This window comes from Neovison vison, chromosome 2 (assembly GCF_020171115.1).
Source record: "Neovison vison isolate M4711 chromosome 2, ASM_NN_V1, whole genome shotgun sequence".
NCBI classification, from domain to species: domain Eukaryota; kingdom Metazoa; phylum Chordata; class Mammalia; order Carnivora; family Mustelidae; genus Neogale; species Neogale vison.
Genome location: NC_058092.1, coordinates 42,612,380 through 42,627,691, shown reverse-complemented (window position 1 = coordinate 42,627,691; position 15,312 = coordinate 42,612,380). Strand labels below are relative to the sequence as shown.

The window sequence follows — 15,312 nt, the reverse complement described above, 5'->3', positions numbered from 1 at the left end:
CATCTTTAAAAATTATATTTAAAATAGATGACAAAAAATCCTTTATAGCTCTCAAATCACATCTTAGAAAACAAGGGAAAACACTTTTTAAGTTACTTGAATCCAGCTATATAACCTCCCTTAACCTCTATTTAAAAAGTTTCTTCTTTAATTTAGTATCAAATAATAATAGTAAGAGGTATGATACAGAGAAAAGAACATGACCTAAAACTAGAAGACTTGAGTCTTTCTAGCCTTGCAGTTACTAGACACAAAATCATGGGCAAGACACTGAGTCTATATGCCTCAGTTTCTTCAGCCTACAATATTGTATGAATATTCTAAAAACCATAATATAAATTTTTAAGCAAAGGACTACGAAAACAGAGGTCAATCTGCTAACAGGAATGTCAAAGTACCAAATCAGAGAAAGTAGAGTTAGCATTCTATAGGATAACGCAGAATCCCATTCACTTATTAACTATCCACGAAGGATATGCCAACTGGCAAGAAATGGCCCAAGACAGAGTTCTAAAATTCCGTTTGGGCCCATTTTAAGTTCTAGGGCTAACACTTGCCTGTTGAATGGAACATCTTGAAGGATCCGGTCACTGCAAAGTGAAAGGAGGCAATTCTTCTGTAACTAAAGAACCAAAGGGAGAAAGAAATTCCTGAATAAAATATTGCTTTGTTATTTTTTAACTAGGTGTAGCCTCTATAAAAAAAGGAAGATCACTGATGAAACACCAATGATTTCTTACAACTTTGTTCTGCCTCCCTGCTTTTGAAAGACTGACTTTCAAAGAACCCATGTGAGTTTACTTGTGCATATTCTTTGTCTTTTCCATGAGACGAGGTAGGATAATAAATAGAATTAATATCAGCTAATCCCCCTTCCTTCTGGTGGCCTTTGGGTGGGTTCTGCTTTGTCCTCTAACTACCTGGCTTCCAGAAGCCATAAAAACCAAAGCCTAGGGGTGCCTGGATGGCCCAGTTGGTTAAGTGGCCAGCTCTTGATTGCAGCTCAAGTCAAAATCTCAGGGTCCAGGGACTGAGCCCCACAATGGGCTTGTCAGTGGGGAGTCTGCCTGAGGATTCTCTCCTTCTCCCTCTGTTCCTCCCCATGCTTGCACGCATGCGTGCTCATTCTCTAAAATAAATAAATAAATCTGGAAAAAAACAAAAACCAAAAAACCAAAGCTTAAAGCTTATCCAATTTGGTAACTGCCCTCAATGAGGCTTTACTGATCCAATCACCTATCTGGATTGCCATTTTTTAAAAGATTTTATTTATTTGAAAGAGAGAGAGAAAGCATAGCAGGGGGAGGGACAGAGGGAGAAGAGGCTCCCGGCTGAGCAGGGAGCCAGACCCAGGGCTGATCCCTGGACTCCAGGATCATGACCTGAGCTGAAAGCAGATAGATGCTCAACTGACTGAGCCACCCCGGCATCCCTGGATTGACATTTTTACTTGATTTCTGGCTTATGAGTATTTTTTACTAAGTTGCCAACTAGCTGCTACATTTTAAGAATGAAAAATATAATTTTTATATTTTCAGTTTTCATCCTGACAATAGGATAGGTTATATACCTACCATATGGCTCGAAGTAGAAAACCCATGTCTTACGCATTTCTGTATGCGAGTACTTGATAGTGCCTGGCCCAGAATAGATGTGTTATGGGATATTTGCTGAAATTATCCAAAGTCAAGATTGAGGTGGAAGATGAGTTTTTTATGGTTTGCACTATTTCCCTCAATATTTGGATTTAAATACTTTCAGGCAGGGAATGTACTCTTTAGTTTTCTACTTCTCTGCTTTCCTATACTCAGTCATACCACAAATTTATTACTTTGCAGGCTGCAAAGGCATTTGAATTTCCAGATCTGGTCTACTAAATTCAACTCTATGGAGGTAGGAGATGGGTGGGGGGCACTAAAAGGACTATTTGAATAGGAATTCCCACATGCTTACCTGCTGGTGATTGGGAAAATGTTCCATGGCTTTGAGCAGCAAATGAGTCACATCAGCCAGGAGTCGAACAGGCATTCCTGCAGCAAGATCCTGCTTAGTTAAGTTAAACACACAGGCGCTTGCTGCAAGTTGTACTGGCAAATTCATAGGGTGGTTTCTCATCCCAGTAACCACAAGCTAGAAAAAAAATTAGTTCTCTTTATTCACGCTATTAATATAAGCCCTCTTAACATAGCAACATTACTTTGTTGATCTCTAACAATTTCTAAGCAGGCTTAAATTATCTTTTTTATCTTCATGTGCAAAGAGCCTAGGGCATAGCAATCACTTATCAACACATAGTTCTCACCCACCTGGTCCAGGAAGGTATCAAATTGTTCATGTCCAGGAATTTTTCTGTAGGGCTAATGAATCTTTTCTATTCATGTAACTCATCCAGACCTAGTACAGTGCCTCTTATATTCTAAGCACTAAATAAATTCTTACTGAGTTTAGAGTAAACCAGACGCAAACTTTTCACTTTCAAATTTCAACATTCAGTTTCTTACGAACACTGCTAAAGTCATAGTACAATAAAATCCATTTGCTTCCCTCTGGCCTATGTAACTATTTCTCATCTTTTCCTCTCTCCTCAAACCCCAACAAATCCTCCCAATCCTCACTATCAGCTAAAGAACCTTGCTTCCAATTATACGGAGAAATAGGAAACATTCAGAAAAGAATTTCAGATTCTCACTACCACACGTATCCCCCTTGCCAGTACATAAACATGCACATGCTGTGTTCCTATTACCATAAATGATCTTTTTGGGTTCTTCTCTGAAGGTAATCCCTCCACTTACATGTTACATCTTTTGCTTTTTGTCTACTCAAGGACATTGCTTTAGCTGTTCTTCTATTTACTATATCAAGTTTTTATTCTGTACTGGATCATTCATATCAGCATATAAAAAAGCTGGTTTTTTTCTCCCATCTTAAAAAAAAAAAAAAAAAAGTTCCTAGGGTGCCCGAGTGGCTAAGTGGGTTAAAGCCTCTGCTCTCAGCTCAGGTCATAATCCCGGGATCCTGGGATCGAGCCCCACATCAGGCTCTCTGCTTGGCAGGAAGCCTGCTTCCTCCTCTCTCCTCTGCCTGCCTCTCCACCTACTTGTGATCTCTGTCCGTCATAAATAAATAAATAAATATTAAAAAAAATAGTTCCTCAGCCAACTACCATCTTTTTCCTTTGCTCTCCTTTAGAAACTGAATCCCTTAAAAGAATTTTCTATATTCTTTCATTTCTCTCTGTACCATTCTCTGAATGAATGAATGAGTAAATATTTCAGATCAGGACTAGAGGTTCTTTGCTGCTCAGGTTCACAGTAACCAAAACCAAAACGGGTAATTCATATACCAAGTGCCAATATCCTCTGGTATATATGGAGGGGTGGCTGTGTTGGGGGTAACATCTCAGGGACTGAAATGTTATTGGTTCCTATCCAAGCACACCCTATTCTGAAAATTTAAGATAATGGGGTGGTTAGGTCATTTCTCTCTGCTACTAACTTACTGTTACTTAACCTCATAGATCTGTAGTAACACAATCTGTAAGACTGTCGTACCCACTAAATGAGGCATCAAATATAATATAGTCCTACACTCACTGATTTCAAATGTGTATTAGGATTATCTTGGGGAATTATTAAAATGCAGATTCTTGTACCTCATCCAGCCCTACTGAATCTAAATTTCCTAGAGTGGGCTTCACAAATATGCTTTTAAAAATAAATAATATTCCAGACTTCTGGTGGACAAAGGACACAATCTGATAAACATGGCCCTAAACAATCAACAAAAATTAAGAATCTTCCTTTCTTGCTCTTCAAAAGCTGTCTTGGTTAAAAGATTTTAATTGGGAAATATCATGAATTAATTATGAAAGCACAGGTGCTTAAAAGTGCATGGGAAGGTACCTTATGGAATACCAATATTATATATCTTTAAAAAGATTATATGGAAGCAATACAATGCAGTGTTGTGATTCCAGTCATATACTTTCATTTTCTACTGCAGATGGTGAAAAAAATATCACAGTGGTCACTGGTTTTAGGTAGTTAAATATGAAGTAGAAGGTATTTAACTTCAATAACACTATGCAACTATCTTCTCTCTCATTTATGGCTAACAACTGAAATCCTATATCATCAAACCCATTACCAAAAAAAAAAAAAAAAAAAAAAATCAAAGACTAAATGCAAATTTTCACCAATTTTCTTCACAAAGCCATCATCTGTATCCAGGAAGATAATTTCAAAGTTTTCATATCCAGTTTCTTATTCTTACCTTTAAAATTTCTGGCTTTGTTTTTTCCATCACATGAGTCAGGCTAAAAAGGTGAAATAGAGCTTCCCGGACAAAGAATGCCCGTTCGCTGTACCGCTTCAATGCTTCTGCAATCTGAGTTTCATTGGCTTCTCCAGACACCTTTGAACACAGCCATAAGATTAGCTTTTAGGATTTCTTCAACCCTCTAACTTTCTCTAGCCAAACATCATTTGTATAGATGGAATCTGGTATAGCCATGTAAGTCTTGAAACAAATGCAAATGATTACTTTCCAACCCACTCAGAAGAGTCATCCTATGAAGGTGTACATATGCTAAAGAGATATACGTTAGATAGCCTTAGACCCTATGATAAGCCTATGGGTAACATTGTCTATGCTGCACCTAAAGTAAATCTTAAGTAAATCTGCCTCTTAAGATAATTCCTTAATTTCCCTTAACTCATATTAAAGCTACACTGGTCTTTTTCCCCTGATCCTTCAATAACCCAAGCTCTTGGGGCGCCTGGGTGGCTCAGTGGGTTAAGCCGCTGCCTTCGGCTCAGGTCATGATCTCAGGGTCCTGGGATCGAGTCCCGCATCGGGCTCTCTGCTCAGCAGAGAGCCTGCTTCCTCCTCTCTCTCTCTCTGCCTGCCTCTCTGCCTACTTGTGATCTCTGTCTGTCAAATAAATAAATAAAATCTTTAAAAAAAAAAAAATAATAACCCAAGCTCTTTCCCAGCAAAAGGCCATTTTATATATATAACTTGCTTACTGAAATCTTCCTTTCTTTGACTAATTTCTACTCATCTTTCCCTATTCAAGTTAAATGACACTTCTTTAGAGAGCCCTTCCCTGACCCATCAATCTAAATCAGGTCCCCATGAAACATCTCCTTCATAACCATGACCATAATCCCTCCATTCAACTGACCCATTCACCACTATATCCCAATAATTAGCATTATGTATGGTTCAGAATAAGTGCTCAATAAGTATTCATCAAATAACTGTATTAATTATTTCCCCCAGATTTATCTAGCTCTCATTCAGCACCAAGAGATTCTGTTCAAGGGCACCTGGTTGGCTCAGTTAATAGAGCATGAGCTTCGGGGCACCTGGGTCACTCAGTGGGTTAAAGCCTCTGTCTTCAGCTCAGGTAATGATCCCAGGGTCCTGGGTTGAGCCCCACATTGAGCCCCGCATTGCTCAGTGGGAAGCCTGCTTCTCCCATCTCTCTCTCTGCCTGCCTCTCAGCCCACTTGTGATCTCTGTCAAATAAATAAATAAAATCTTAAAAAAAAGAAAAAAAAATAGAGCATGAGACTCTTGAGGTTGTGAGTTTAAGCCCCATATTGGGTGTAGTATTTAATTTTTTTTGAAGATTTTATTTATTTGTTTGAGAGAGAGAGAAAGAGAGTGTGCGCTCCTACACAAGCACAAGTTGGGAGGGAAGGGCCAGAGGGAGAGGGAGAAGGAGACTTCCCTTTGAACTGGAAGACTGATGTGAGGCTGGATCCTAGGACACTGGGTTATGACCTGAGCCAAAGGCAGCCGCTTAACCACCAAATGATCCACCCAGGCACCGCTGGGTGTAGTGTTTACTTAAAAATAAATAAATAAATAGATACAGATTCTGTTCAAAATTAGGTCTAAGGAATGCCCCATTTATATAGATTTCATACTTATATCTTAAACTGTGGTTCACACAGTATTGAGTAACCGAATGTATATAATGGAAAGTGACTTTATAGAAAAGTAATCCAACTGAAAAGTGAAAAATAAATGATGGTAATATCACCACTGATCCCCAATGAATTAATGGAACTAGTGTCAACAACCACTAACATCACAGAAAAAAACCAACCAAACAAACCCATATATTATATACTTCCTTACTGAAAGAGCACAATACCTAAGACTCCTGCCCAAGGGATCAAACTTGAGTCTGATTAAGCCTCCAAATCTAGCTACTAATTTGCAAAAAAATACAACACAGAAATAGGCACCATGAGTAAATAATCAGGAATATCCAGGGGGCCCTGGCTGGCTCAGCTGGTAGAGTATGCCACTCTTGGTCTTGGGATTCTAAGTTCAAGCTCCACACTGGGTGTAGAGATGACTTTAATAATAATGATAATGATTATGTTAATTAATATAATTATTATTATTAATTAAGAATATCCAGACTAAGACAAAGTCTACAAGTCCAAAAGGTTGGATCTTTTTTTTTTTTATTTAAAAAAATTTTTTTTTTTAAGATTTTATTTATTTATTTGACAGAGAGAGATCACAAGTAGGCAGAGAGGCAGGCAGAGAGAGAGAGAGAGAGAGAGAGAGGAAAGCAGGCTCTCCGCTCAGCAGAGAGCCCCATGTGGGACTCAATCCCAGGACCCTGGGATCATGACCTGAGCCGAAGGCAGTGGCTTAACCCTCTGAGCCACCCAGGCGCCCCTGGATCTTTTAATAGACAAATTATAAGGAAAAGAAAGGAAGGGAGAAGGAATCTGTAAAATAAAGGTATTCAAAAGACATATAATTTTGGTTTTTAGTTCTTTTTTTTTTTAAGATTTTATTTATTTGTCAGGGTGGAGGTGGGGAGGGAGAGCCAGCGAGCACACACACAGGGAGAGCAGCAGGCAGAAGGAGAAGCAGGCTCCCTTCTGAGCAAGGAGCCCAATACAGAACCCAATCCCAGGACCCTGGGATCATGACCTGAGCCAAAGGCAGACTCTTAACTGACTAAGCCACCCAGGTATCCCTCAAAGACATAAAATTTTTAAAAATGAGCAAGATTAACTAAAAGCCTAGAGATAAACAGATAGATCATAAAACTATTAAAAAATAAGGACATTATTATTATTATATTATTTTTTGAAGATTTTATTTATTTATTTATTTGACAGAGAAAGACACAGCGAGAGAGGGAACAGAGCCGGGGCAGTGGGAAAGGGAGAAGCAAGCTTTCCACCAAGCAGGGACCTGGAGGTGGGACTCGATCCTAGGACCCTGGGATCATGACCCAAGCCAAAGTCAGATGCCCAATGACTGAGCCACCCAGATGCCCCGACATTATTATTATCAAAGATAGAATAGAGGTTACCTTTATGGAGAAGGAGAGAGCTATGATCAAGATGGGGCACAGAGAAACTTCAGGGTAGCTGAAAGTTCTATTTATTAACCTGAGTAATGGCTTCAAGTGTGTTCACTTTATTTGCATTTCTTTTTTTTTGCGGGAGTGGGTTGGGAGGGGAGACTTAAGGGAGAGGGACAAAGTCTTAAGCAGGCTCCACACCTGGACAGAGCCCAACATAGGACTCGATCTCACAACCCTGAGATCATGACCTGAGCAGAAATCAAGTCAGATGTTTAACCAACTGAGCCACCAAGGTGCCCCCCTTATATGCACTTTTTCTTCCTTCCTTCCTTCCTTCCTTCCTTCCTTCCTTCCTTCCTTCCTTCCTTCCTCCTTTTCTTTCTCTCTCTCTTCCTTCCTTCCTTCCTTCCTTTATGGGGAGAGAGAGAGTGTGTGTGTGCAAGAACAAGCAGCAGAGACAGAAGAAGAAGCAGACTCCTTGCTGAGCAGGGAGCCTGATGCAGGGCTCCATCCCAGGACCCTGAGACCATGATCCAAGCCAAAGGCAGATGCCCAAATGACTGAGTCACCCAGGCACCCCCGCACTTCTTAAGCTACACATTTGTTGTTTATGATCCTGGCATCTGTCTTATCTATAAGAAGGTTAAAAAAAGACAAAAAACAAAAAAAACCCCAACCTGTCCTTCAGAGTTATAATCTCTTTCAATTGGAAGACTCAGACTACAGTACACATCTGTGCCAAATGGACACAAGAGCACATATTAAGTAAACATTTGTAAAACTGTAGAAACAACAATGGGAGTTTCTTTTTTTTTAAATAAATATGTATTTTTAACGAATCTGTGACCATTCTTGTGTTTCTCCTCACTCAAACAGCAAACCCACGCCATTCCTGTAACAGCTGAAAGAGCTGAGTGGGGCAAAGGCACCTGGTAGTGCTAGTTGTACGACTGTCCAAGGATCAGGTCTGTCCATCTACTATGAAGACAACTCTATGCTCAGAGAAGCCAGCCCTGAAATGCTGTGCTCTCAAGCAGACACCCCACAACCTAGACTAGATGACAGTCATTTTTATGTTCACACATCACACTAACTGGGTGCTGCCTGGTTGTCAGAAAAACAATAGTTGTCAGTTGGATTGTAAAGCTCCTTCTCTCCCTGAGGGCAGAACAATGGAAGTTTCTTTACAAATGCTTTTTAAACTATATGAAGTAGGGGCACATGGGTGACTTAGTCAGTTAAGGGTCTGACTTTTCATTTTGGCCAGGTCATGATCTCAGGGTCCTGAGATCGAGCCCCATGTGGGGCTCCTTGCTCAGGGCAGAGTCTGCTTGAGATTCCCCTTTCCTCCCCCTCTGCTCCTCCATCTGTACTCACGCTCTCTAATAAAGATAAATCAGCAAAATCTTTAAAAAAAAAAAAAAAAAGAAAAGAACTGTGATATATACTACATGCATATTGGTCTTGATTATGTATTCATATATGTAAGTGGTTATTGAATAATAAAAATTTTCCAGGTGTTCAATTCTTTTTGAATTATCCTGAACTTTTTCTTAGATTTTTCTTAGATTTGTAAAGACACTGAAATACTACGTGAAATAAAAAAGGTTGTAAGAGGGAATATGTTTAACGATTTTATCAGTAAGACTTCATTTACCTGTACTTGGTTGATGCAATTGCTTTATAGCATCTATATGAAATACAGCCTCAAGTTATCTTTGAATGTAACTTTAAAGAACTTTTGTTACTGGAATGTTAAATATTTTAAACTAATTTCATTGCATGTATGTTTTATTCAGTGATCAATACTTCTCTAGCCAGTGATAAACCCTCAAGTCAAGTAGTCTGACTCCTCAAACTACAAACATCTTCAGTTCAACCAATTTCATATGCTAGATGCTAAAAAATCAAGTTATCTATATGTAACAATTTAAAACAGAGATGGAGCGCCTGGGTGGCTCAGTCAGTTAAGAATCCAACTCATGGGGGCGCCTGGGTGGCTCAGTGGATTAAGCCGCTGCCTTCGGCTCAGGTCATGATCTCAGGGTCCTGGGATCGAGTCCCGCATCGGGCTCTCTGTTCAGCAGGGAGCCTGCTTCCTCCTCTCTCTCTCTGCCTGCCTGTCTGCCTACTTGTAATCTCTCTCTGTCAAATAAATAAATAAAATCTTAAAAAAAAAAAAAAAAAAAAGAATCCAACTCATGGTTTTGGCTTAGGTCATGATCTCGGGGTCATGAGATCATGCCCTGTGTCAGGCTCCATGCTCAGGGTGGAGTCTGCTTAAAACCCTCTCTCCCAGGGGCCCCTGGGTGGTTCAGTGGGTAAAGCCTCTGCTTTGGCTCAGGTCATAATCCCAGAGTCCTGTGATCAAGCCCCGCATTGGGCTCTCTGCTTGGAAGGAAGCCTGCTTTGCCTCCCCCCCCAACCCCCGTCTGCCTCTCTGCCTACTTGTGATTTCTGTCAAATAAATAAATAAAATCTTAAAAAAAAAAAAAGACTCTCTCTCCCGGGCTCCTGAGTGCCTCAGTCGTTAAGTGTCCACCTTTGGCTCAGACCATGATACCAGGGTCCTGGGATCAAGCCCGGCATTGTGCTCCCTGCTTGGCGGGAAGTCTGCTTCTCCCTCTCCCACTGCTAGTGTTTCCTCTCTTGCTGTCTTTTTCTCTATCAAATAAATAAAGAAAATCTTAAAAAAAAAAAAAAAAAAAAAAAAAGACTCTGTCTCCCTCTCCTTCTGCCCCCCCTTTCTCTTTCTCTCAAATAAATAAAATCCGTAGAAAATTTAAAAAGATAAAATAGAGGGGCACTTGGGTGGCTCACTCAGTTAAGTGCCTGCCTTCAGCTCAGGTCATGATCTCAGAGTCCTGGGATTGAACCCTGCATTGGGCTCCCTGCTCTGTGGGGAGCCTGCTTCTCCCTCACCTTCTGCCTGTGCTCTGCCTGCTTGTGCGCGCGTGCTCTCTCTCTCTGTGTCAAATAAATAAATAAATAAAATCTTTGAAAATGCCCATAACCACTAAATTAAGCCTTGTAAATATTTAATATACAGAGTAAAGCTAAAATTTATATTCTAAGGAAAACTTTTCTTACAGCACTCTGAATATAACTCTATTAAAGCATCTCTCACACTGAATTAAACCTATTTTTAAATTTATCTATCTCCTCTACACTAGACTAGAATTCCTTGATTTCAAGGGTACGAATTCAGATGTCTTTAAAAAGTACTTAATGGGGCGCCTGGGTGGCTCAGTGGGTTAAAGCCTCTGCCTTCGGCTCAGGTCATGATCCAGGGTCCTGGGATCGAGCCCCGCATCGGGCTCTCTGCTCGGCAGGGAGTCTGCTTCCTCCTTCTCTCTCTCTCTGCCTGCCTCTCTGCCTACCTATAGTCTCTGCCTGTCAAATAAATAAATAAAATCTTTAAAAAAAAAAAATAAAAAAAATAAAAAGTACTTAATAAGTGTTCTTTGAAATGGATCAACTCTTCTGCCTTTGAAAACTTTATATGGATCTTCACTGGGTATTGACTATTGCCGTTCAATATAGGAGTCTTAGTTCAAGGGAGAAGTACAGCATATAGATTTAATGACCAAGAAATGGGGGCGCCTGGGTGGCTCAGTGGGTTAAGATGCTGCCTTCGGCTCAGGTCATGATCTCAGGGTCCTGGGATTGAGTCCCGCATTGGGCTCTCTGCTCAGCAGGGAGCCTGCTTCCCTCTCTCTCTCTCTGCCTGCCTCTCCGTCTACTTGTGATTTCTCTCTGTTAAATAAATAAATAAACTCTTTTAAAAATAAATAAATAAAGACCAAGAATTGGAACTCTCCAATATTTAGAGACCTGGGAGATGAGAAAGAACGAATAAAGGAAATTAACCACAGTAGTAAGAAAAGTTTGAAAAAGAGACAAGAGTGATACCTAGGAAGCTAAGTAAAAATGAGAATATTGGGTTTAGCACATTTCTAGTGATTCTTAGGAACTAGGATCCACAGCTTACTGTATAACGCCAAAGTCCGGGAATGAAATGGCCAACGAATCCTAGATGCAGAAAAATGGATGGTTCAGAAAACTGATGATGAGAGAAGAGCAAATTGGATGAGGAAACAATGACAGAAATTCTATAGTAAGAAAACCCTCTGTGTTGGGACTAGAAATTGAGGGGAAAATAAAGAACTAAGATTCTCAAACAGAGACAATGAGATGTAGTGGAAAGGACACATGCTTTGGAATCAAAATAGTCCAAGATACAAAGGCAGACTCCAATATCAGCCAGCTGTCACCCTTAAAGACATTCCCTCTCACTGAGGACAATAATACCTCTCTTGCAGAGTCAAGAGATTAAACTGAGTAATACACATGAAAGTGCAAAAAACAAACTACTTGTTCTTATAACCACCCCTTCAAAGTACCATATAGTGCCTTATAAGGAATAACTAGGGAGTCACAGTGTCTCTATTTCTTACATTCCTTAGTGTGGCCTTAAAAAAAAAATATGTAATGCCAAAAAGTCAACCTCAACTAGTTTACTTTTTAAAGATTTATTTATTTATTTATTTATTTGGACCAGGGGTGGGAGATGGGCAGGGCAGAGGGAGAGCGAAGAGAAACCTAAGCAGACTGCACTGACCACAGAGCCCAACACGGAGGTTGGAGTCGCGGGGTTGATCTCACAACCCTGAGATCACAACCTGAACCCAAACCAAGAGTCAGATGCTTAACTGACTATGCCACCCAGGTGCCCCCTCAACTAATTTAAAGCATCACAACACTAAGACAATCATTTCAGACAAGTTTTTCAACAACTTGGCTGAACTAGATTTTTAAAAAGGAGATGTGGCAATCTCAGCTCTCTTCCCTTAACTTTCCCTTGACTTATTACCAGATCTCAAATCAGTGAATAATTTTTAAAAAACATTAATTTCTCTATATAGGTGAACAAAGGGGAAAGTTCCAATGATCTCTTTTTGAGTTTGCATTTTGTTCTGAGTAATCTCTACACCTAACATGGGGCTTGACCTCATACCCCAAGATCGAGTCCCATGCTCCTCCAACTGAGCCAGTAAGGTGCCCCCCAACGATCTTTTTCTAAAAAAAATAAATAAGGGCTCCTGGGTGGCTCAGTGGGTTAAAGCCTCTGCCTTCAGCTCAGGTCATGGTCCTGGGATTGAGCCCCGCATGGGTCTCTGCTCAGCAGGGAGCCTCCTTCCACCTCTCTCTCTCTCTGCCTGCCTCTCTGCTTACTTGTGATCTCTGCCTGTCAAATGAATAAATAAAATCTTTAAAAAAATAAAATAAATAAATAAATAAAATTACTTTAAAACAATGATTCTCAATATTGGCTGAATACTGTAATCACCTAAGGAGCTTTAGAAAATACTGATTCCTGAGTCCTACCTCCCTGTGGCTCTGATTTAATTGTTCAAGCTCCACAAGTGATTTCTTTTAATTAAAAATTTTTTTCCAGGGGTGTGTGGCTGGTTCAGTTTGTACAGAATGTGATTTTTTTTTTTTTGGTGGGGCAGGGAGAAAAAGAAGGGTAGGGGAAAGAGGGTTAGAGAGAGAATCCTGACCACACTCCACGCCCAGTGGAGAACCCCACATGAGGCTCGATCCTACAACCCAGAGATCTTGACCTGAGCTGAAATCAAGAGTTGGAGGCTTAACCTACTGAGCCACCCAGGTGCCCTTAGAGCATGTGACTCTTGATTTAGGGGTGGTGAGTTTGAGCCTCAAGTTGGGTACAGAGATTACCTAAAATAAAATCTTTAAAGTAAGTAAGTAAATAAATCATTTCCCCCAGCTTTATCAAAGATATTACTGACATATATCATTGTGTAAGTTTAAGATATCCAACATGATGATATGATACATGTATATATTGGGAAATGATTACCATGATAAGGTTGATTAACATAAACATCATTTCACATAATTACATTCCAGGTGATTTTAACTGCAGTGCTGGGTGAGAATCACTACTTTAATGTTTATATAGGAGGAAAATAGATAATGATACCAAATAAAGTAGGTGTTTCATATGGTCAAGATTTCAAAGTAATAACAGCTCCGTTTGTGAAATCAAACTTGTTTCACAGAGGCATTGTGAAATACAGATGTCCTAATTCACTGGAGGGTTGTCTGTTGGTCTTAAGAAGAAACCAGCAAAAACTGTACTGCTCTGGGATCATACCTATTACATCTTTGCCTTGAAAATATTATTTAGCTTAACATATCAGGGACACATTCCTTTCATCCTTTAGGATGCTCACCTCTTCTGGGAAATTCTCCCTCAACTCCCAGACCACGGGGGATTTCTTTCCCTTTTAATTTTTAGAATCCTTTACTATTAGACCAATTTGTTTGGCAGTTAAGTAACATTAGAATAGTAATTTACATTTTTATATTTCCTTCATCAAAAAACCCTGTGCTAAAAATCTGTCTTGCTCCATAACAAATTGTTAAGTCAGTTCCTCACACTTCTTATTGCCCTGTACCTGGCTTATGTGACCTTTCCAAGTCTGACCCTGGTGCCTGCCTACTTTTCCAGCCTCATCTCATTGCTCTGTGAATTTCTACTTTTGAGGTCTAGCCACAGTGGCCTTTCTTTCAGTTCCTTAGATGTATCATGCTCCATTCTACCACACATATTCTGCATTAATTCTTCTCATTGCCTGGAATGTTCTCTACCAAGCTATTCACCCTTAAGATCTCCACTCATTCATTAATTCTTCAGAGAAGCCTTATATTAAGTCAAGTCTCTCTGTTAAACATTTTCATATATAATACTGCATTATCTTCTAGATTTTAGCACAGTATAAAGCATATATACAGCATTGATATGTGATATACATAAATACATATATATTTAAATGTATATGTGTGTATGTATATTTAAACCACACTTATACTGTTGGCACATGGCATTTGATTACTTGATTCCCTCACTAAATTACAAGCTCCATGAGGGCAAAATCATGCCTTTTTGCCCTCACCATCAAATCCCCATGCCCCGCATGGTGACCAGTGCACACAGGCACTTGGTAAAATATTGAATGAATAAAAAAGAATAATTCAAAATCATTTTCTACATCCTATTTTTTAAGGCCTAAATTTACAAATACCTAAGAACTGAGATGTTTATATTTACAACTAAACTTTCCTTCTCCTTTTTTGAGTCTGTCATGATTACTCAAAAAAGGTACCTTGCCTTTTGGGTCACAATATCCACTTTCAGGCCATCCCTGACTCTGCTCCAGGTAGAATCAAAGGATGCTTCTGCTTAAGTAGTGTAGGTAGTAGGGGGAAAAAATGGGGCTCTGGAATTAGATAAAAATTCAAATGTTTGTTCTTACTAACTGTAAATACATAATTTCTGAGTCTATGGTTCTCATCTATAAAATGGGGCTAATACCTATCAATGTAAGGCATCTAGAGGATACAGTGTACATTAGGAAAATATTAGTTTTCCTTAAACTTGCCACAATTCTGTCCTTCAAGGTATGACTCAGCTACCATCTTTTCCATCAAGCCCCCAATTCTCCAGCTGGAAGAAATTTCTTCTACTCTTTTACAGCGATTACACTGATCTTTGGCTTTATAGTTATTTATGACTGTATCATCACCAAGACTAAGTTCCTTAGAAGCAGGTCCTGTATCTTTTTTATCTCTGAATCCCAAGTACCAAGCAGATGAATTTAAATCATTAGGCATGAAAAACCTTAAGAAAAGCAAAATTACACCATTTCTATGGTAAAGATCTCCTTGGAGAACTTAACTTCCCAATGAATATCAATTCAAGAAGGAGTAGTGACTAATTAGAAATGGTATGTTACAGTGGTTCAAAATATCTAAATATTACCATCATAAGAACTATCACTTATCCAAGGCCTACTACATGACTAGCACTTTACATATATAATTGCTAACCTTTAGAAGAATTTGTTAGATAGAATATCTGTTTTGTAAAT

At 39.4% G+C, this 15,312-nt stretch overlaps 1 protein-coding gene across 1 annotated transcript in view; it reads right to left on the bottom strand.

Moving 5' to 3' along the window:
- The window catches only part of ZYG11B (zyg-11 family member B, cell cycle regulator), a 97,682-nt gene that overhangs the window by 43,009 nt on the left and 39,361 nt on the right, over nucleotides 1–15,312 (bottom strand). The window contains exons 4-6 of the mRNA XM_044238246.1: nucleotides 4,276–4,416; nucleotides 1,954–2,130; nucleotides 558–622 (exon numbers count right to left, since the gene is read on the bottom strand). Coding sequence (XP_044094181.1) covers nucleotides 558–622; nucleotides 1,954–2,130; nucleotides 4,276–4,416 — 383 coding nt within the window. The remainder of the gene's footprint in view (nucleotides 1–557; nucleotides 623–1,953; nucleotides 2,131–4,275; nucleotides 4,417–15,312) is intronic.